Source organism: Cygnus atratus, chromosome 3 (assembly GCF_013377495.2).
Source record: "Cygnus atratus isolate AKBS03 ecotype Queensland, Australia chromosome 3, CAtr_DNAZoo_HiC_assembly, whole genome shotgun sequence".
NCBI classification, from domain to species: Eukaryota; Metazoa; Chordata; class Aves; order Anseriformes; family Anatidae; genus Cygnus; species Cygnus atratus.
Genome location: NC_066364.1, coordinates 109,655,914 through 109,679,795, shown reverse-complemented (window position 1 = coordinate 109,679,795; position 23,882 = coordinate 109,655,914). Strand labels below are relative to the sequence as shown.

At 45.1% G+C, this 23,882-nt stretch overlaps 1 protein-coding gene across 3 annotated transcripts in view; it reads left to right on the top strand.

The window, feature by feature from the left end:
- Positions 1-7,923, top strand: part of PELI1 (pellino E3 ubiquitin protein ligase 1) — a 47,193-nt gene extending 39,270 nt beyond the window's left edge. For 2 of the 3 annotated variants that reach the window (XM_050710015.1, XM_035553046.2), the window contains 3 exons: positions 1,730-1,927; positions 2,033-2,221; positions 3,201-6,364. In XM_050710015.1, the coding sequence (XP_050565972.1) occupies positions 1,730-1,927; positions 2,033-2,221; positions 3,201-3,767 (954 nt within the window). In that variant the 3' untranslated portion in view covers positions 3,768-6,364. Of the gene's footprint in view, positions 1-1,729; positions 1,928-2,032; positions 2,222-3,200 lie in introns of all 3 variants that reach the window. The other variant, XM_035553048.2, reaches the window with a different exon arrangement.
- The last annotated feature ends 15,959 nt before the right edge of the window (positions 7,924-23,882 follow it).

Sequence of the window (23,882 nt, the reverse complement as noted above, 5' to 3'; positions counted from 1 at the left end):
TTTCTAGTCTCTCCTTGCAAAATGAATAATAAAGTACACAGTTCTCTGAAGCATTTGGAACTTTGCTTCCGGCATTTATGAAGGGATTTGGGATCAGCCAGTAGGAGACGGGTAGAAGAAATGCAATGTGAAAATATAGAAAAGCTTTTAACACAACTAGTATGACCCCCCTGACTCCTTTAAGAAAACCCAGAAATAAGTTAAAGGTGTTGGTAATACTGAGAGAGGAGGCCCAGTTCAGATGTGCTGTCAGTTCAGAAGAACTTTGCTGGAGTTCCTGTATGTAAGCAAAGGAACCACAAATACATGTACAGCTGTGATGTTCACTCATATCTTGTACTTATTATTTCCTGTTTTTCTCAAAAGGAAGGGTTTTGTTATGGGATTTCTTGTGTTTTGTTTCTTCTGATTCCTGGACTGATGCTGCATTGATTTTCATTGTGCCTAATTTATGGAAAGGAATTTTGCTGTCACAGCATTTAGCTGTGACGACATGGCAGGATTTAAGGAGTTAAGAGGTGTTGGTATGTGGTGAGGAAGCTGCTGTGCAACTGCAGATATCTACAACAGAGCAAAAGGGCTGTAACAAACTAACTGCAGTGTAAGCTATTGCTTGTGTAAGTGTTCTCTCTTTAGGCAAGCTATGGCATGTATGCTGCTTTAAAATTGCCAGTGGCAATCCATGTGTACTGATGGGTTATCCTGCCTAAGAAAAAAAAAAAAAACACAAACATATTTTGACAAAGCAGTTTCAGTCTCATGAGAGCTCTCTAGCCTTCACCAAAAACCACCTCAGGCCCTGGTTCTTCTTCCTAGCAGTTAATCAGTCTTAATATAACCATCTATGTTTTAAGAGCTTATTGAGAGCTCTGGAAATGAGCGAAAGGTAAAAATATACAAGTGGGCTTTAAACCTGGCTGTGAGGTTGTTTGGGACAGGGATTTAACTTCTCTTTATTTTGTAAAGAGAAGGTCAAGATGATGGGAAAAGCAGTCAAACACATGCAACTTTATTAGAACCCATAGAGTTGCATGGGACTGCAAAGCTCGTTCTCTTCCATGCATCCAGAAAAGAAGGCCCAGCTACTTTGCAGCCTGTTATTTCTAAGAACATCTTAACAAGAATGCAACATCTGCTTACAACCGGATTTTTTGTGTGTTGTGCATATCAATGTAACACCACCGTCACCCCTGCTGCAAGCACCTTGTACCTGGTCTGTCCTGACAGATGTGCTGTTTCTTGGTGCCCCACTGGAGCTGGAAAGTCAGCTCATGTAATCTCTGGACAGTCTTTCCCTAGTCTGGTGTTGCTCAGAATATTCTGGGCATGCAAAGTGACTGAATACCACTTTTTTTTTTCCATCTAACTGCTGTTCCCAGCTGTTTTGGCACTGCTGCAGCCGGTCCAGCTGACCTTGTTCTAACCTTTCTGATGAGAAGACCTTCAATGGGAAATCTTCTCAAAATTGACTTAATTACATCTTTTTATTTCTCCTTCTTTTGCTTGGCTGTACTCAGCCTTCAGAATAACTTTGATCACATGGAGGTGGAATAACTCATCAATTCAGATTAGGCTTTAGAAAACTAAATTTAGATTGGTGGAGGGAAATGCTTCAGACTGGAATGTCATGACGTTTTCTTGATCATTTTTAAATGCTTTAGGCTTGAACATTGCTAGACCCAGAGGCAATGGGTCTACTTCTAAACATATTTTGTATCCCTTTTTGCAGATTGGTCGATCAACAGAGAGTCCTATAGACTTCGTTGTGACAGATACGGTTCCTGGAAGTCAGAGTAATTCAGATACGCAGTCTGTGCAGAGCACTATATCAAGGTTTGCCTGCAGAATCATATGTGAACGTAACCCTCCTTTTACTGCGAGAATATATGCTGCAGGATTTGACTCCTCTAAGAACATCTTCCTTGGGGTAAGGGAACTTTGTTCTCCCAGATCGATGCAGGCTTGTTTTAGAACTAATTTGTATCTCTACTTGAGCAAAATTAGAAGTTGTCATTGTTGTCGTTTTCCTTAGGAGAAGGCTGCGAAGTGGAAGACATCAGATGGGCAAATGGATGGACTAACCACAAATGGAGTTCTTGTTATGCATCCCCGTAATGGATTTACAGAGGACTCCAAGCCAGGGGTGTGGAGAGAGATATCTGTGTGTGGGAACGTGTTCAGCCTCCGTGAAACCAGATCGGCTCAGCAGAGGGGAAAAATGGTAAGAGTGAGGACCAACATTTTGTGTACCATGTTTAAAATGGGTACAGCCACAAGTGATACAGCTTGGGCATAAACAGAGGCCAGAATCTGCCTCATTCAGTGCATTTGTCACCTCTGTAATTAGCTGCACCGACTTATGTGTCTGTGTTTGTACGTGAAAAGTTCTTGCTCAACCTGAATAACTGACAGGTTATCTCCGTAGTATGTAACTGCAGATCTAGGCTGCTCTCCTAAACTGAGTTGCCAGTCTAGTATGTTCTTCTGAAAGATGTGATAGTTATGTGGATGATGTAAAGAACATTTTCCTGATTCTCCCTTTTGAGTTTATGCTTTTAAAGTTTTCCCGTTTTTACTTTTAAAAAGAATAACTAGTTTTATTAACGACCTACCTATACACCTGGATATCCATCTCTCTGTTGGTATCCTGAGTTTTCCCCTTCCTCTTGTTTCCAAAGCACTGGTGACACTTTGAGGAGATGATTCATTTTGGTATGACTTGGGGTCTCTTAGCAAAAGGAAACACAGCAGGAATACTTATTTACTGGTGCAGTTAGCTAGGAATGCCAGGAGCTCATTTCTCCTGGGGAGAAGAAAGCCTTGTGTAGAGGGGTGTGTGTAAATAAAATACTCTACAGTACGATGGAGGACTCAGCAAGCCTTGTGCTGTGCCATTCTTCCTTGATGCATTTCAAGTAGCATATCTGGCAGCGTTATAGTGAAGGAGCTGAGAAGAGAAATTAAGGTTGGAAGGGAGCTTTTCATGGTCTTAATCTTACATCCACCTCAATCTCCTAAGAAGTTTATTTAAAAGAGGAGGAAGGAGATGGCACTGGGTTCTGTGGCTATTTTCTACAGCACACTTGGTAGTTGCTTGAAACTTTGGATCTTCCAGGCAAATTTGTATTATGAAAGTGCCATATGTTACTCTTCAGATAATGTCAGGTGGCACCTCTTTCTCTTCCTCTGCCCATCACAAGGTTGAAAACGAAACTAACCAACTCCAGGATGGCTCTCTCATCGACCTGTGTGGAGCAACGTTGCTGTGGCGCACTGCGGAGGGGCTTTCACGCACTCCCACTGTCAAGCACCTGGAGGCGCTGAGACAGGAAATAAACGCGGCGAGGCCCCAGTGTCCTGTGGGGTTTAACACCTTGGCATTTCCCAGCATGAAGAGAAAAGATGTTGTAGATGAAAAGCAGCCATGGGTGTACCTGAACTGTGGCCACGTCCACGGCTATCACAACTGGGGAAACAAAGAGGAGAGAGACGGCAAGGATCGAGAGTGTCCCATGTGCCGCTCTGTCAGCCCCTATGTGCCTCTGTGGCTTGGATGTGAAGCTGGATTTTATGTGGATGCAGGACCTCCAACTCACGCGTTCAGCCCATGTGGACACGTGTGCTCAGAAAAGACAACTGCTTATTGGTCCCAAATTCCTCTTCCTCATGGTACTCACACTTTTCATGCAGCCTGTCCGTTCTGCGCGCATCAGCTGGCTGGTGAGCAAGGTTACATCAGACTCATTTTCCAAGGACCTCTCGACTAACACACGTTACCAAGGACTGCAGTAATCTAATAAGCTAAGCGATTCTGATTTTTAAACCAACTGTTTTTCGTATTCTCTGGGCTTTGCTGGTTTGCATTACGATGAAGAATTTTTTGTTTTTTTGTTATGACAGCTAAATCCCTCTCTATTGAGAAAAGTCTGGAAATGGAAGAAACAGGGGTAGGAGGGGAGAAGTCCTGCTTCTTTAGTTAATAACTCTTTCTGAAGAGCTGAAAGAAGTGTTACAGAGTGAATTTAAATGCCTTCCGTTTAATGGTTTTGAATCACATGCCCACAGTGTTTCAAAGTTGTTTCTTTCTTTTTGTATATGGAGGGTAAATAGTTCAAAAAACATTAGTTTACAGCTTGGATGCAAACATTGTAAAATATAATGTGTATATTAACTCTTTTCTATTTATCTTTATTATTGAAAATATGTAGAATGTGTAGAGTAGCATGGTCATAGTGTGTTACATCCAGCAATTGGATGTGTAGAGTAGCTCTGGATGGAGAAGGATGTGAGATGGAAATGGTAGAAAAATCTTTTTTTAATCTACAGTACTGAGTTCTTAGAATAGTTAAAAATGCTTTTTAAACAAAGCTAATGCAAATTATGATGGCATAAAAGTGTGCTTTAACCATGTGAAAGGTAGCTAAGAAGGACTTCTTAAAATGTCTTTTTGGTAGGACTGTACTTATGATCTGGTTATGAAGAAAATATTTACCAGACTCTTTGAATATGCAACTTAGTCTAGATTAAGGGTTTTTTTCTCCCTTCATGCTAACACATCTTTATTTAGCATTAGTGACATTTGTGAGGGTTTTCCAATGTTTAACCATTAACGAACTTGAAAGATGAAGCTCACTTTGTTCCTTGCTGGCTGGGGAGGCGGGGAGAGGTGGATGTGCCCACACCACGTGTGTGGGGAGCAGTTTGTGGATCGGCCACGGTGATTTCACAGCTCGTGAAAGGCTTGTCAGTCACACCTCCTGCCTTCATCTGGCCTGCAGCAAACTGGCACGGTCAGGCACAGGGGAGCCACAGGCTTCACGTGCTTGCCTTTACGCTGCTCCGAGGAAGGAGCTGGGTGCAGATGCTCACCTCGGCCTCCCCTGGAACAAAGTAGAAGCCCAGTACCTCCTGGATGCACCCCTGCATCCTAGCATCTTCGTGCACTTGACACAATTGGCAATCTGTTAGGGAAGAGTTTGAGCTGGGCCTGGGCTGGACTCGTGGACCACAGCGTGGGAAGCTCGCGTGTGGTCTGCTCTCGGGGTGGCAGGCTCTGGCTAGTGGTCTCTGCGCTCTCTTTTCCCCACCCTTCCTTTCCCTTCTGTATCCACCAGAAAAGGCCAGTGCACTACATCCAGCTTTGCTGCTAACCCACCGTGCTTCATGGCAAATACACAATCTGACTTTTTTTTTAGGATTGAGTTGAGCTTTTTTGGGCCAGCTTCATACTTTTTTTTAATATGTACTGTATAATTGACAGTAGCAAATTTCTGTACTTTATAGTGTAGCTTTAATTTTCCTTTTCAAAGCTGTTCTAAACTTGGTTTAAAAAGAGACGTATGTTGCTTAGATGTCATGAATTATTTGCTTTGACTGTCAATTGTTTCTCCATTTTTAAAAAGAAATTATATATATTGTTTGGTTCACTCAGGAAATGCATGTGTCAGGAAATCTGTATTATAATTTCAGTTAGCTGTCATGTACAAGTAACTGCTGTTACTCCCTTTTCATAGAAATATAACTGATTTTGACATTCTCCAGATTATATGCATTAAGTAATGAAACTTATGCAGCAAGAAACCCCTGTATTGTAGTTGTTCTAATCATTTTATTCAAACTATATTATACTGTAGTTTAATTTTTATTTGCAAATTAATTTATTCAAACTATGTGAGTAAACACTTTTCAAAAATAGAGATTCTGGGATTGTCTGTTGCTTTGTTCCCAAGAGATGGGAAAGGTGGCTGGAGCTGACTCTTCTGTCACTTGAGGTGTGTGTTCTGCACATGTGGATTAAGTTCACAAAAAATAACTGAAGAGTTTGTATGTTATTCTGGTCATTGGATGTGACCTTTCACTGTGTTTTCTGTTTAACTCTACATTAGCAAAGGCAAGGTGGTTGCTCAAATGGATGTCGTTAAATGATCTTTTCCCTGGGTAGGTTACGATTAATGAAATGTAAGCAAAAACTTCAGTCAGATGGCTGGACTCTTACAAAACTTCAGGAGCTCTTGATTTCATCGTCCACGCAATCGGATTGACACATCTTCTCTGTTTGTGATCTTGCTGAATGCAGGGATGTGAAAAGCCAGAAAAGGAAATGATGAAAGCTACAAAGCAGGATGAGTAATGTAGAGATGAACTGTGAAAACAGATTGAGAATTGGACTGTAGTAAGCACTAAAAGCAGCGTATGCACCCTGTGTTGGAGGCACAGCATGGAGCCAGCGGTGCTGTTGCCACTGGGTACACAAACCTTCAGCTGGAGAAGGAAAGAAGAGCGGTTCATGCCCAACACACAACCATCACTAAGCCTGTACCCTATTAAGATGATTTTTTTTATGCTTCCATTATATTTCACCCCTTCCCTAAAAAAAAAAAAAAGGAACACTGCATAAGAATGTGTGGTCTCAGCAGAACCAGCTGTTTTTCCGGGTAGCATTATGCTAAGGTAATGCTACCCAGAGCCCTGTACTCTGCCACACACTGCCTGGTGTATGTTTTCCTTGACCCAAGGTGGGCTTGTTAATCCTGTCTTTAAATGGGCAGAACGTGGGCATTCAAAAGCCTGAGACACGGAAACCCCACTGTCGAAAGCAGGATAGCAGTGGTTGAGTAGGCTGAGGAACAATTTCCATAAAACATGCAAGCTAACTAAAAGCAGTAGCTTTGACTGGTTCCCTATTTAAGCTCCCCTCTGGGCTTCTGTTCTTTAATAAACAATTTAAACAGAAGGTCTCATGCTCTATAAACTCTAAAATGAATGCCAGATTAAAAGTAAAATAATCCCTTTAACACAAACAGCTGACTAAATCACCTTGAACTTTAAGGCCTTTTGTTCTGGACAGATGTGGAGCTGAGAGAGGTGCGAGGGGATGAGCCACTGCTGGCCGTGAGATGATTACAGCTCTGCTTGCTTAGCCAAAATCAGGCCCTTGTACTCAATAACCAGCCCCAAACGAAATCTGTGGCCTTAACCTGCTTTCAAAGATGTGCTCAGATGGGAAGAGGCGTCGGTGATGCAACTGGCAAACGGTACACGACTGTTCCCAGGGCGATCACTGCAGCTATGTGGCGCTGATGGAGGAATGCATGTGGAAAGGAGGCAAATGCAGGCCTTTTTCTGGCCTTGGAGTTTTGTGGAAATCTGCGGAAGTGCAACTGGAAACCGGCAAGTAGCTTTCTGCAGTTGGTTTGTGCAGCACCGCTGTGCTCTGTGCAGTTCTTTGTGAGCTGTGTAATGCGGGTTACTTAATGAGCTGATTTGCTTTCACCTGTAGGAAGTTGCATGGATTTAATATGGTAACAGGCAGCAGCTTGGTACAGCAGCTGGCCACGGAAGGCCTTTTGTTTCCAAAGCAGAAGTGGGGCAGCCCTCGGTGCGTTGACTCAGGGCAGGCAGAAGCACGGTGACTGGGAGGTGGTTGGGGGCTTTCCCTGGGAAGGCTGTGGGTAGCTGGGCACCTACGGAGCGCTGTTCCCTTGGCTGACTCAGCCACTAGTTTCGAGCAGCACAACGGGTGCGTGGTGTGGCCGAGACACGTGGTGCGGGCTGGGGATGAGGTTTTTCTAATCCCGTCTGTACCAGGCTTGTTATACCTGCAGGAATGAGGCCTGCCTCCTGACAAGTTTCATGATGTGATCCCTGTGAAGTCACCCTGGCAGTCCTCCTGCTGCACTTGAAGGTGCTCTGCAAATCTCGTTATGACTCTCCTGTGGCACGCTTTATCTCCTTCTGAACAGAGAGACCCTTTCCAGGTCCGATTCTAGCAATAGTTTTTGCAATATAAAGCTATTGGGATGCCTACAGTTATCTGCCTGCACTCCGTCTTTCAAAATGGATTAAGTGTGGCTGCTGTTGAATTTCCTGGCAGATTTCCTGGCCATAGTCTTAGCTTGTGCAATCCCTGCTTCATTTTCGGGAGAAAAAAAAAAAAGGAAAAAAAAAAAAAAAGCAAAGGTTCTCTACTTTTAATTGTAGCACTTGGCTTTAACATAAGGGCTGTGATCACCCTGGAAATGCAGCTTCTAAGGCTCCTTTATGGCTGGAGGAGATCACTTAGATCTTTCACAGGATGCGTGACCGTGTGTCTGTGGGAGCAGCGAGCGTGCCAGGGGCGCTTTGGGGAGATGTGTCTGCTGGAGCCAGCAGCGAGCCTGCCCCTTCCTGCTGCCACTTCCCAGGTGGCAGCAAGAGCTCGGGCCCTGTTTCCTTGCCCTTGCCGTGGACAGCAGTGTGCCGAACTGGCTTCTGAGGTGGTATCCCATGGGAACAGACCCAGTGACTTGAGCTGAGCCAGGGAAACACTGCCTGTGCTTGTTGCACAAGAAGCAACCCGGTGCTCCAGACGAGCTGGGTAGCAGCAGAGCTCTCGGAGGTGGCTGGGGCTGTGCATTAGTGCAGCATTTGTACCCTAAGTCCCCTGCCTGAATGTTCACGTTCCTGCCTTGGTCCCTGTGGGAGCTGCTGCCTGTTTTCCCTGTGGCGCTGTGATATGGTCCTTTAGGGCTGCAGCGAGCAGGTGACTTCGCAGAAAAAGCCTGCTCGGCTTTCTGGGTGCTAGCTTGTGTGGGAGCAGCTTCGGCACCAGCTCAGGCTGCATCACCTGAGGCTGAGCTCGGGGGGAGATGAGTAACCGGAGGCGAGGTGCCAGCGCTGGCAGCCAGCAGCTCCCTGCCCACTCCCTGGCCCCAGCCGCCCCCGGGATCGCTGTGCATCTTGGCTGCTGCCACGCAGAGCAGCAGGGGAACGGTCACAGGTTGTGCAGGGGGAGGAATCACAGGGCAAAAATAGACGGTGGCGGGCAGCTGGGGAGGGGTCTGGTGGAGAGGAGCACCGGGAAACCACAGACAGGGTTAAAAAGTGAAGGGAGGATGGGAACAAAAGTCAAGTGAGTCCAGGGAGAGCAGGGGCATGGACCTTAACGTGTCAGCTGGAAAAACAGCTGGCTCTTTCCTTATTTACTGCAGCCCTTCTGTGCCTGAGTACCTGTCTCAGCACTGCGGTCTGCGTGTCACTGCTGTTGTGGCCCCTGCCGCACAGGCACAGCGTGCAGCATCAAGCACTGAAGGCCGCAGCGCCGCTGAATGCGAGGGGGGAAGAGAGGCTGTCCCCTCAGGAATGCCCCAGGACCTGACACTTATCCCCTGAGTCTTAATGCATGGAAAATCATTTGGATCCAGGAAAACTGCTCCTCTGTCAAGTGAGGTCTGTCCAGGCCAGAGTTTCATTTCCTGTGGTGGAGGTACACACGTGCCTGGGGGGGATAAGAACAGGGCAGGTGGATGCGATGCTGCCTAAGCCCCGTATAAGCTGTGGCTCAGGCTTTTTGAGTAAGAGTTGGCATCCCTGGATTTTTCTGCCTTTAACATAAAGACATCTCAGCTCAAATAGGCTCCCAGGGCCCACAGCTCTTGCAGCAAGGAGTCCAGTGGCTCAGCAACACACTATGAAGTGCCTTCTGTTTGTTTTGAATCTTGTTGCATGATTGCTTTGCTTAAAACCCAGTTTCTCATATGACAGGATGCAGTGAATAACCGTTTCCCATTCACCTTTTAGATGTCACTCATAATTTCCCACCAGCATGCCCAGCTGTCCTTGCAGACGGGTACCAGCACCAGTGGCACCCTAGTTTCTGCCCCGTCCTTTCTGCCTGATTGCTGTCGAGGACGAGTTTGGGGCAAGGTAGGGGGCTGCGAGCAGAAGCAGTGAAGGCACCAGCAAACGCTTCTGCCATCCCTGCGGGGGACCAGTGCCACCACGCAGAGGGGAAGATAGGGCCTGAGCCACCTCGCAGCCTCTGCGTGGGCGTGGAAGACCTCACGGAGCACACAGAGAGGCACTTTGCTGCTGGCAGAGGCAACCTCCTTCGTAATTTGGCAACGCCTGCAATATTGTGATGTTTTTATTTTGAATGCTTTTGCTGATTTAGCGTCACTTCTGTGGAAACTAAACAGCTCTGAGGCAGGAGTGAATTATTAATCTGCTTTGATTTTCTTCCTCTGCCGTGTCTACGTATACAGTATCAGCTCTGCGCTGAGATCACTACTGGAGGGCTGCTGTCTTCAGAAATAGGATGAGTAGAATCCTTTGGAGTTATAACTTGTATGTGCACCAGGATTGTCTATTTTTCCTCTTCCTAGTGGAAAGGTTTCATTAAAAGGCTTCCCTCCGAAGCACTTGCACAGCACACGACTTACTCCTAGGGATTCCCTGTGAGCGTGCTTGCATTAAGCATGGGCAGCACAGGGAGGGGAGAGAGGAAATAATTCACTTGGACAGTAGATGAAAGTGCAGTACAGAGTTAAATCACCTGGGAAAAAGCTTCCTTGTGTGTATTCTTTACTAGTAATTCCCAAGATCATCCTGTCTGCTTACCTTATTTATAAGACATTGTCTTTGTCCTTGCATTTGCTTCTGCTCCAACCAAAGAAAAATTAAGTTTCACTTTTCTCTGCAGCTGCTTTATATTACAATTTCTCAGTCACAGTCACTGTGGTTATAATTTTTTAATTGAAATACGAGATTTCTTTTAATGCACTAAACAACGTTGGCCAGATTTGGGCTCTGCAAAACGTGCTTTGTGTTGTTGGCTTTCGTTATCTATTCTTCAGCCCAGACAGGGTTTCCCTTCAGCCTCTCCTGAATAATGCTGGAAATGGGAGATGGCAAAGGATAAGGTAAGAGTGATTGCTTTTCTGTGCTCCTGGGAAACAGCCACCTGAAGGATGTGTCCTGTGGTAAGCCTGGCGTTGCCTCTCTGGGCCAAGGGGATCTGCTTCTTTCCCTGGGTTATGCTCAGACCTCACAGAGCCTATCCCAGCACCTGCCACGTCTCAGTCCTCTGACACCTTTAAAATAACCTTTTAATGTGACCACCTTACAGCTGGCACCTACCTGTGCCGTTCTGTTTGGTTGGCTGTAGTCTAAGAGCTGAATGAACGCGAAGCCTGTAGTGCTTCCATTCTCTCATCTCTCCAAAATAATATTTTTAGCTGATCCCAGAAGATTTGAAACAAAACAAATGCATGCAGCAGTATTCTAAACTTGCCTAGATGCAAAGCTAAAAACTGCAGCTTGCTGTCATGCGCTGTAGGAGAGGAATTGAGTCAACTCATCTTTTCCAAAAAACATGCTTTTTTTTTTTTCTGTTGTGTGGGAGGAGGAGAGAATTAGTTATTCAGTGGAACGAGGACAATTAAAAGCAAACGCAGCTTCCAGCAATGCTATCATCTGTTCTGTTAGCCCTGAGCAAAACGGAGACAACCTGGCTTTTAATTGGCCTCTTTCTTCCTGGCCTGTGCTTCCAGTTGGCATGGTGGCTGACGTTTTCAGAAGTCTCCGTAGGACTGAGATGAAGACATGCCCGCTTTCGTTTTGCCTGGGCAATCACGTAAAATGTGATTCTTTTAAAAGCGGGTGAAAGGCTCCGAACTGCAGGGGATTGAGAGGCCGGGTCTCACCTGTCTGCCTGCAGGGAGCTGCCCTGCGATGGGGATGTGTCTGTGGGTCCCATGGCACGATGAGCCCGTGCCACCTCGCTGCTGCTGGAGGGTGAAGGATGTTCAAGGTGGGCTGCAGGGATGCAGCGCCTCTCCCATCTGCTGCCCCTTCCCCACGGCCCGTGGTCACGGCAAGGCTGGGCAAGCTGCACCCAGGCTCTGCAGAGCAGAGCTGCCAGGGCCCCAGATTCATTTAATTAAGCTTGGTTTGCTGCTAAGGAGGAGTGAAATGAAACAGAAGCTCTTTTAAACGCCGAATAACAGCGCTGAGCACGGGTATTTAGTGCTTTCTGACTTAACCCGTGTTAAATAAAAGTGGATTCAGAGCAGCTTTCCTGAGAGAGGCAGGGTGAGTGATGCCGAAGCCCTCAGCTCCACCATCGCTCCCGGTGCTTTCAGTGTTACTCAGCATTTCTGCCAGCGTCACTCTTTATCACTTGGAAATCTCACTCCGCCTGTTCTCGAGCAGGGGAAGCAGAAGGTGTGCGTGAGTGCCTTTGGGCGTCGATGAATCAGTGCTCATGTCGCACACCGGGGCAGCTCCTGGCAGCTGCCTGCCTGGGGAAGCCATCGCCAAAAGCTGGGGCAAACGCCTCTGCAAAAAGGGCTGGCGAGGGACTGTGCCCTGCCAGCCCCGAAGGAAAAACACCACAACCCCTGTGTCATTAAAATAATATTGCCAAATGCGCCGTATTTATACAGTGGAGTGTTTTTCATGCCATGGAGGCCTGGGATTAGTGATCCTCATGACAGCGTGAATATATTTATAGGCCATGCATGTCTACATTTTGTTATATTTTTATCTTTATAGGCTAATAGTTAATAAAGCCAGGCTGTATTTATGTTTCTGCAGTGAAAATATGTTGAATAGTATCACGCAAGAGGCTTAGGCTCTGCTGGCCCAAAACAATCTTTCAGACTTCAATTTAGGGACCGATTAAGATTACAGAAGTGTAAACGTGGGATGTCAGACATCGGCTTCCCCAGGACACAGCCGGGGCAGGGCAAGGCAAAGCCTTTTCTCATGTGGAGAGAGACAAGCAACTGTGGGAGTCCCCAGGCTGAGGGCATTTAACTCAGCTTTGCTCCTGGTACTCCAAAAAATGATAACACATACGGTGCACGCTCCGTAGCAGCAGCTTCTAAATGATTTTCCTGTCCTCAGTCCAGCTTGCCACCTGGCTGATCCTTGCATCCTGTATAGATACCGTCAGCAGCCGCCCTGCCTTTGCTCCGGGTCCTGCGTGGCGATGCAAAGCGGTGTCAGGTCCCGGCGCCTCCGAGGCGATGCTGTCCCCTTCCTGGCAGAGCCTCCACCGCAGAGCTGGCAGCCGATCCATTTGATGTGGGCTTCGCTGATAGTGGAGAGTGCTAATCTGTTAATCGCAACGTCGCTCTGTACTGAGTCAAATGTCTTACAAAATTCCAGTACAACTGCCTTTTATCTGCCAAACTTGTCATCTCAGAGAAGGAAAGCAGGTTTGCTAGATGTGAGTTTTTCTTTCAAAAAAAAAAAGACACCACAACACGCTGATTGGCACTATGTTATTGTCCTTTACATATGAGCTCTTACCAGCTTTATTTTGCTCAGTATGGATGTCAGATGAGCTAGTCTAAAATTATAGTTCTGGCTCTCTGTTGAGAACCATCTCTTAAATTCACTGGAATTTCCCTAGTACTTCAAGGGGGAGAGGGGAAAGAAAACCAGTAAGGGCTCCCAGATTGCACCAACAAATTCCTTCCAGAATTTCAGATGCAAGCTTCTTTGCATCAGTCGATTTTAAAAAGCTTTGTTCGCAACGTAATAAAGAATCTGTGGAAGTCCTCTCCTGTGTTAGTCAGCTCTGTGGCAGGGTCAGCCCTACCTGTGTTCTGCTTGCCAAGTGTTCATCTAACTTACACTTCCAAAATCTGCAATATGGGAGACTCCACAGCCTCTCCAGGTGTTTTGTTTCTCAGTTCAGCTATCCTTGCAGTGAGAAATTGCACCTCATCTTGAACCTAAATCTCCCCAGAAGGTGAGATTTAGCACGTTATGCTTGTTCCCTCCCCAGAGGACGTGGAGGCAATCGGTTTTTGCTCTCTGCTTCTAGCAGCCTTTTATGTATTTGAAAAGCTGTTAGCATGTCTCTTCTCAGCCTTTTCTTCTCTACGCTAAAGGAGTCCTTTGATCTTTCCTCGTAGGTTGTGTTTGCCAGACTGCCGTGGTTCTTGTTTCTGTTTCCTGAACTCTGTCTTCAACTTCAGCACGTCCTCCCTGAGGCCCTCGACTTGCTAAGCGAAGTGAGAAGGTCCCTGCCCATATCCTGCATGCTGCATGTCCCTCAGAAAACTCTTTCCTGTGGGGAAAAATATCCTGATTCTTTGTTTCAGTGCATTTCTGCCCACTGAGAAGCATTTCAGTTTGGCTTGCCTGAGTCCCAAACGCTGAGCAATTCAGATCTCTTACAGTGTCCTCCTTTTGGGTTTTAAGGACAAGGTGACAGGGTTATCCACACCACACCAACCTGGAGTAAACAAGTAGTAGTGCTGCTTTCCATGTCACTGCTGCACGCAGGACTGGGGCCGTGCACTCCTGGGATGGTGACAGAGCAAGTTTCACCCTGAAAAACACCATACAGAAGTTCCCTCCTTACGTGGACTTCTACTTAACCATCAGCTGTATTTGTTTTCTGTGCTTCTCCTGAAGCATCCACAATTCACCACTCTTCAGGGGACAGATCCTGCGTTAGGATCTATCTGATGGGGAGCAGCAGTCTTACACAGCCACGCTGCTCCTGTCTTCCCTGTGAAACCAACTCGTTAATGAACAAAGCTAGAGTTTGTCAGCTCCTGCTCTAATAAGGTAGACTGAAAAGCAAGTTGAGACCAAAGGCTTACCTGCTGTTTGGGATTTTTCTTGTATTTTGTTTTTGTTTTTAAAAATAAAAAAAAGCAACCCAAAGAAAAAGCTTTTGTGTTCTAAGCAGTCGTGCAGAGTTTGAAAATAAAGACATTACAACTTTCTGCAAGAGGTATGCCTGTCATCGATCGGCAGCTTCCCCTGCGTGACACTGAATGAACTCATCCAACAAATGGACCTGGAAGGAAAAGGGGAGGAAAGGTGCCTAAGAAGCCTTAAACCTCTGATATTCAATTTATTAAAATTTAATGGCGAGCTATTAATAATGAATGCAGGCAGGAAGATGGGAGAACTGCAGTATAATGGCCTCAAGATTTCTATTTAGCCAGATTTCTCTACAGAGCTTGGAAAGAAGAGGGCAGCTTTCAAAAGGGTGAAAAGACTCCTCGGAGGGACAGATATAAGAAGCAGTCTGCAACAGTCTCTGCGGGCTGGGTAGCTTGGTGGAAGAGTATTTTAAGTGTTTCTTTCATTAAAAGCTGAATTGGGGGGTGGGTGGTGCACATGTCTTTTAAGGAAGAGACGATTGTGAATGCTGAGACCTTGAATATAACATATGGAACTGGGGTCATTTCCTCACTGACAGTGATTTCCTGTGTGAAATTAACTCTTTCTCCCTGCATCTCCCATCTCTCACAGCAGACCTGCAGAAATACAGCCTTCTGCCTCTTTGGGTACACGTCGGGGTCCAGTACAGGCACGATGGTGGCTGTCAGGGGCACAGCGAGCTAGGGCGGGACAATGTGATGAGCGTTACACCTTGAGCATAAACAACTCACTCGTCTGTTCAGCTCGTAGTAATGTTGTCTAGACCGTTTCCTTTGGTGGCTGCATGAGCCAGCATTATTCAAGTGGAGATATGGCACATCTGTGACTTCCCTTTCCTCGCTGCCAGGCCAGCTGTCTTATCAAAGAGAGAAATGGACTTGGTTAGACATGACTTGTTTTTGTAAGCCCATGGTGGCTGCTGTAGTATGCTGTGTTTGGATGTCCCCCTGGATATTGATAATAGGCTTTCTGAGCCTCTGGGACCTCTCCTGTCCCTCAGAGTTTATAAAGCCATTTGCTTACAACCATTTGAGTAGTTTCTTGAAGGCTCCAAAGTAAATTTTACTTGGCCCTGCTGACTCTGAATTCCTCTAATCTCTCCTAACTATTGTTTGAGTTGTTCTTTTCCTCATCTGGCCTGTATTTCCTGTCTCTGGTTGTTAGTATGAAATGTGTTAATAAGCATCTGGATGACATTAACATATTTTGGGAGAACAGAAGCAGGATAAATAGTAGAAATTGAAGGCAGAGCCTAAGTAGGGGTAAATCTATGTTCTTTTATGTTTGCATCAGGAACTACCTCCCAGAACAAGAAATCTTTGCACCTCTTTCTTGTCCTTGTGAAACAGACCCCTAGCATTGATATATCCCAGTCAGGTAGGTATAGAAACAATGCGGACGGGGGAGTTGGCACTCGGTAATAAGAAATGTATGATCTAGACGGTATCAGAAAGAGCTTGGTGTGGCAGAAAACTGCCTGTGGCCTTCTCAAAAAAAGCCCTGTCCCAGTAAGCATTCCAGTTCTGGCTCTCAGAGCAGGGAATAAAAGGAGGCACGGCAGAGGAGTACTGATCGCTTTTCTCTTTGCTTTTCAGGGCTGGGTGAATCCACAGAGCATATCTGAGGCTCTTTTGAACAGTCACCAACAGATGAAGTAATTTGAGGCCTCGCCCACACCACAGTTGATTGAGCCAGCTGCTGTAGGTCATTTAACAGAGGTGCTTTTTAATATGGCGCTAACATCTTATTAAATCAAGCGCTGAAAAATGACACTTTGATTTTGATGTACTACCCACAAAATATGAGGTGTTTTCTGCTACGTGTTGTTGTCAAGGTGAGAAAACGCATTAGCGTGGATTTTTAATTACTTTGATCTTGAACTCTGATATAAGTTGGAAGGGAAACATTGTCCTAGATAAATAAAGAGGTGGTACAACGGCTGATCAGACCTATGGTGAGGAGCTAGGTCCTGCAAACGCAAGGAGATGATTTCAGTCTTGGTTCTATCTCTAGCTTCTTTGCTCCTGCTGCCTCCTTTCCTATGGAGGCTTCTGCTGGCAGCAAGTAGACACCAGGGAACAAGAAAAGACATGTATTGTCTGAAATCCTGGTGCTCTTTTCTGGAAATCTGGGGAAAGGCTGCCATCTGCTGTAATTTGCCATCTTCAGCAACTAAGTGGTTGCTGAAAATCAAACTGACCTAAACCGAATCATAACAGTCTCGTTGAGGCTGTGCAGAGCTTAGGATACAAGCAAGGTAAGACAATCAAAATGAACTGTGTGCTTAGAGACACATGGATGTTTTCCTAACAGATCACCCTCCTAATAACAGCTATTACCCATCCCTACAAAGTCATGCCCTTAGAGGAAAAGAATCACCCTTGTTGCCCCCACCTGCCTTAATCCCTGATATTTCCAGTTGGGTTCAGAGATGAGCAGAGGGGCAGCAATGTTTGTAAGCACCTCTCAGGAAGCTGCTGGCTGGGAGACAGTGTGCTGCTTCCCCAGCTACTGTCCCTGATTTAATCTAGGTGCCCAGGGTACCTCTACAGCCTCTCAGCTGTTGTACTTGAAGAGATACTTTCTAAAATGCATAACGGTGTGTGTCTCCTCTCCGTGGTATGTATGTGATAGCTAAGATATCAACAAGTTAGCTTGGCCACTTCAGCATTACTTGATTAGGATTCATTGTACCTTCTACTGGAGGACCTTGCATCCTGGAAAAGAGCAAAGTCTAAAAACATCTATAATTCAGAGCCCTTATCTCTGTTCTTTATTAAGAAAAAAAAAAAAAAAAAAAAAAAAAAACCACCACTGCTGAAATTGTGGTAAAACTAAAATCAGATTTGTATCTCTTAAAGTCACTAACATCCTGGCCCTGCTTGGTTGGTACCTCCTTGCTTGCTTCTTTGAAACTGCACATTTTGGCTCACGTTTTCTCACAAACAAGAGGTTTTAGTTTACTTGAGCAAAGAGAGACTGAGAGGCCAGAAAGAATTGTTCCAAATAAATGAGTTATCATGGGAACAGGTGCAAAGGTGGGAACAAAGGACAGGAACTCCTGACACCCTGCCCATTTTGCAAACAGAAATTCAGTGCGCGGCTGTGGGTGGCAGCTTCGATGGATGCCTGTTCCTGGATTACTTTAAGAATCAAACAGTTCTCTCACATGCTCAGAAGAAAAGGATGTGTTTAGGAGATATAGTTGTTAAAACATTTGTGTAGCGCATTGTCTACTTGCTTGCAAGGTGGAGGTAGGGATGGCATCCATTCCTCCGCCAGACAGTGGCTAACACACTGAACTCTGGTAATGTTAAGACATTTCTCTGCTCCTGCAATACCAGCAGATGATGGAAGGACGGTTGGAAACAGTGAGGCCTGTGAATAAAAATAAATGATTTTGGCTGTGTTTTGTCACAGTAATCAGGAGGTCAAACAGCAAATATTGCTGAAGAAAAGTCAGGTCAGTGTGGTGGGTATTCAAGTCTAAATGGTGTAAGCAGACAGAGAGAAATTTATCAGTAGTATAAAGCTCTGGGTGAGACTGGTGGAAATACCCAGGGTAATATACAGATAGTAAAAAAAGATGAGAGAGAGAGGGACTTCTTCAGGAGTACCTCAAAGAGCAGCAGGATTAAAAAGGAGTCTACTGTCTGCAGAAGAAGTCTTATACTAAGAGAGCTGGAGGGCCCTGATAAGGCATCTTAATCCCCATGGATGATTTAAGTAAATGCTGTAGATGAATTCCATATACCAGGCATGCCTTCTTCCCAAACAAGAGAATTTCTAGTTGTGTTTTTCAGTAACTTCCCATGTTGCTATCTAATTTAAAAGTGAAGTCCTGTTTGAATTCAGGGTTGATGATATCAGATTTGCCACTTGGACTAGACTGCTTTCCATTACACTTCCCTGAAAACATCCCGCTAGAATCCCTCCTTTTGTAATGTAGGGATGGCAGTGACTGATTTCAAAGGGAGTGCTGCGTATAACAAAGCTAGCCTCGAAAGCTGACAAATAAAAAAATAAATTAAAAAAAAAAAAACAGAGCCCCTGATGACTCAGGTATTAATGTACTCCATCAGACTAAGCTGGTATCTGATAAAATGTGCTCGCTCCAGATAGAGAAGCCTCTGTGCTGGAGGCTGGCAGTACCAAGAAGAAGCTGGGTTAAGCGTGGATACATCTGCAACATGTCTAATGTGCCAAGAAATGCCCTGAAGCCAGGAGGAAGTCTGCTAGCACTGCAGATATAGAGGAATAAATGCTCTATCACTTAGGAGCAACAGGAGTGATTTGACAGACCTGTTTTATGGGCTGTCCTTATGTTGTGATGGTGTCTCGATGGAGTCTATTTACAACACCATGCCTGGCCTAGATGGAGCCATTGACCTCTACCTTGATCCAACCACTTTTTCTTCCCGCAGGCTTTAGGAACAACCGTTTCCTCCGACACTTTGTACACTCTGAAATACAGTAGTGGCCCAGATCATCCCCATCTCTGAAGGAAAGTGGCATAGGCATTTGTCCTCTCTCCACAGATCCCATCCTGAGCTCCAGTAGTTAGCATCTGGCTGACATGATAAAAGTCATCTTCAAAATTGTCAAAGATGTTGGTTTTGAAAACCACTGACAACGCACTGTAAAACTGCCGTCCCGTTCTGAATCCTATGTTCCTCTCCTTGATGGTTTCTTGTGGCAATGCACACCACGCTCCACTTACACAAGGCATGGAAATGTTTTCCCCAGTATTGGCATGAAAAATTCAGTCGTAAAATCCCTCCGCTTCACTGAAGACAAGGAGAGCAGAAACTCTCCATCTGCTTTCACTGCAGTGTTCATTATTTTACATATTTCTTTTATATCCCCTGCTTCCTCTGAGGAGAGCTTTTCCTTGATGTTTGGTTGTTCCTCTCATTGTTTAATGATGCTCTTTTAGTGACCGGATTACCCACTATACTCAGGGCTCCTGGGGGACTTGCCCCTCTAATTATATTTAATCATTTTTTTCCCTCATATTCTTTATGAATCCCAATATCTTTTAATCTTTTGCTAGCAATACAAGTTGAGGAAAGGTTTTCTGTGAAAGTTTCTGAAAATTGGCAGTACCAGGGCCCTGCAAGCAAGGCCTTTTAAAATACTATAGCACCCCAAGAAGGGAGCCTAGATATTACTACAGATAACCCAGCTTTTACAATAGTTGGCTGACAGTTCTGCCACCAAATATTCTTTTCCTTATCTATAACTATCTGATACCTGGGGAAATGTTGAGCTACTTTTTTCTTTTTACTATTAATTTTTTATGCCATAAAACCCACTCCTGTTACTTTTCCAGGAAGACTCCACAGAAAATTCCTTGACCAAAGTGACTGTAGGAAAAAGCCCTGTCATATTTTTGTTGATTCTCAAGAATGCTAATTTAACTCACATATTAAAAAAAAAAAAAAAAGTGATAGAAAAATTTTTCTGGCTAAAAGTACAGCGGATTGGACTTGTTTACTTAGGAGATTCTTTGTAGTACTGTGTCCCACATATACAGGAATAAGGATGTTTGTCATTTTATATCACCAGGGCACTGTAGCACACTGGCAGCACTGAGTCACGTTCCCCTGCAAAGCCTACGTGGCCCTTGGCAATCAGTAGGAAGCTGAGATAACTGAAATGTTACAGTCAGAAGAATTACCATAAAAACATACTTTATGGATATAAGTTGTACTCAAATAGGCAGATAAACACCACATCAAATGAACTATGGTTTACTGACTCACAATCTCCTCACCAAACTCTGCTGGTAAAGAAATGGCTATTTGTTTTATCTGCAGAGAACTATCAGCATGTTCAGGCTGCAAACACGAGAGTTCACAAGACCAGCCACGCTGTGTGCCCTAGAGAACTTTGTTATGGTTTAAAGGAGCCTTCCCTCTCAAGACTGCTAGAAATCACCCACTAATATCCTACAGTCTAGGCAGGAGGATATACCTTGGGCTGGGCTGGTTTTGTTATTTTTGCAGCAGTGTTTAACCAAAAGATGACAGCCAGAAAAGCAAGCAGTAGGATGTAAGTGCAAGTCTGTCATCCTTTCACTCCAGTCCACAAATATCATTCAGCATCATTTTATTCTTACCAAGGGGAACAGAGAGCTTTGCTGTTACTACAGAATGCTGCAGGACAGTAAAAACATTCGATTCAGAGATAATGTCAATGAAGCATAAAGTAGAAAATCAAACGACTGGTTACTCACTCTTTCCCTGTGTAAGTAGATAACAAGAAGCTTTTCATTGCAACTGAAAAACATTAAAGATCATGGGAGGGCGCACAGCTAAAAGGTCACTTGAGTGTACGGCTTTCCTGTATATCTGCAGCACAACTCATCATTTAAATGCACCTCTTTGGTGAAAGAGAAACAAAGACCTGAGGTTTTCAACCTGAACAGTACTTCCTGGGCAAGTGTCACATAAGGGGTAGGTCCAGCTCTACATAAAGGTTATTTCATGCTAAGCGAGTGATGCCAAATTTCTATTTAAAGTTGCTCTGAGTGATTGACTGAGGATAACCAGGCAGGAAGTCCTCCTGAGTAGAGCAAGGACGCTTCAAAATCGGCGGTCTGAACCACACCAGCCAAGCACCGAGGTCAGCCCTTGGTCAGGGCCTGGCTGTCAGGGGCCAGGGCTGGACGCGATGCAGCAGCGGGTGCCTTAGCACCTGACTCACCCACAGCAGGCTTACAAAATGGCGCACGCAGCGCTGGCCTTCGGCCTCAGGCTGACCCAGAGGGCTGGAGAGGGGAAAACTGGTTTACCACTGAGGCTGTGGGAAGGGCTTTCCCTTCACAAATGGTGGCTGTAGTTAATAACCACCCACAGCTGCTCCTCTGCTGGGCATTCCCTTTCTTTCTGCCTTTCCCTTCCTTTCCTGTCCCCTCCCATCTATTTCTTTGCCAGGGGGAAGTGGTTATGTACATACTCCCGGGTCCCTTTCCAAAAAGTCAGTCAGGCTACTGAAAACAAGCAATGAATATGGTTTGGACAAGCCTGGCTGACTTTCCATCTCATTTCAGAGTGCTTGCAGGAGCCACGGGGGCACCCCCAGCCAGTCTGTAGCAATGACGAGCCAGTGAGACAGGAATGCCATCCCAAACCCCCACGGCTGAGGACATCCGTCAGAAGCAATAGTAAGTAACACAAACCAGACCCAGAGCAGAGCACAGGACTAACACGGCCTCCATTCCTCCCGCAGCCTCTTGGACTTTCTTTCTGCTAAGTGTGGTTGCCAGATCACTCACCTCTTGAATTCCACCGCTTGGAGCTTCCTAGATCTTAAAAACACTGGAGTCACAGCACAGGTCTTACAGTGCTGTGCACGGCTACTTCATCCAGAGGTGGTACTCACAGGCTCCTCCAGCTGGCTCTGCTTCTTACTGATAGACCTCAGTCTCATGGCATTGTCAGTGTTGAAAGGAAAATGACCCCTGGCAAACACGTGGAATATTTTTTGATTACTGGGAACTGGTAAATCTTCAGCATTACCGTTCCCCCACCCTAGATTTACAACCTATTTCAAAGACATTACTGATTTTATTGGCTTTATCCATATGAGTAAATTCTGCAAACTCAGTGTTTCTGCAGTGTGGATCTATATACAATGATCAGTTTTACATTATGTGCATGATCTCATATTTTATTGCAACTGTGCCATATTTTTGTGATTAAAGGACAGAGAGAGACACATTTTCCCCATGAGAAACGTGTCAAACATGTGCCTACAATCTGAACACAGCTGTGGCTGTTAGGGTTAGAGATTTCTGCCAGGTAGTGGAAAAGATGCTACAAAAATATGGTGAGAGAAGTTTACAGGTTGCTGGAGGGAAATTCCTGTTGGCTTCCTAACAAGCATGTAATATTTAACATGCTTTTTTTGCTCCTTTTGCTATTCCAGCTACCAGTAAAACCTGTTTGAGCTCTGCTGAAATTATATTAATAGCAGTACCTCAGAAAGCCAAGCATGGTATTTTAAAGCGAGAGAAAGTACAGCTTTATTTTCTAAATTGTGTCTAGGAAAGGTATAATGGATGTAAAGAGGATGAACTAGTGGTGCTGATGACATCAGAAGTTGAAGTTTACAACAGTTATGATGTAACAGTAATATTAAACTAACAATTCTTTTTCTGTAGTGCCACGTTTTCTGCTTTTTAACCTCATCAAATAAACCTTGCATAAATCTCTTGCAGGGTAAGACAGAAGATGAGGTTACATTGCAGCTTCACACACAGAACAGCTAACAGTGTTGTTTCAGCCTACAGCAGTGTGACAGCAGGCTGTCACACACACAACTGGTAATCAGTGGGCCAGGCTTAGTAGCCACCACTCCAGTCTACATAGGAGCACGTTAAGCTGTGCTTTCAATATGCTTTGCAATTAAATGTTTGGTGCTGTGTGAGTAGTGAGCCACAAAGACATTGTAAAAAAATGGCAGGAATATTCTTATGCAAAATGCTTGTGATCCACTCTCCGGTTGTTTCAGCTTCAGGGTGTTAACCTGGATCAACACTAGCAACAACACAAACATCCAAACATCCATTTTCAACACTGGGCATGACACTACCAATTCCAAACAGCTCTGGAAGGTTTTACTCACTGGAAAACAGCGATATTGATATTGTGAATGAAAGGGAGCCGAAGGTATTCCCTGTGCCCTCAATAAAATATGATGTTGTGCAGCTAGGGCTGTGAGACATGCAGGCTGGGGCTGTGATTGTTGCAGAGATGGCCAGCATGCTCACACACTTCCATGTGGACTGTTGACGAGGAGTTTGTTTGGCTTTGTAGCGTCAGGTCAGCTGGGGCCTTCCAGATAGGTAAACAAGAGGGAAGTAATTGCAAAGTAAGCATCTTAGGACCCTTTTTTGTGCTCCATGGCATCACTCAGGATTTCACAGTTTGAATACTGGGGACCCATGAATGCATCCAGGCATGCAGTGGCCTGAGAGAATGAAATTTAAGCAGAAATGAAAGCAGAAAAACTGCAGCCACAGATCTACATTGCCCTCTGAGGGTAATGAACACTAATGAAATCCTCCCACCTAGAACTCTCGAGCATTCCTTTCTGCAGTGTCTGAGAAGTTGACATGAGCTCCACAAACCAACAAGAACATAACTGTGGGCTGGGCGGGACAACAGGTCCCACAAATAGTTGTGCCCTATTTGGGATACCTGACCCAGGAGATTACACATCCTGGTCCAAAAGCTGCAACTCTGCCTAACTCTTACACTTGTGCTGATGCTAGACAAGAGAGTAGTCCCACTGGAAACTACAGCCCAAGTGTGTAAATACACAGGTGTGAATAGCTGTGTCATTTGCCTGCTGGAGACAAAGTTTTAGCAAAACACAGCTTTGAAGTGACGAAGACACATGCAGTCCACCCTGTGAACACAACA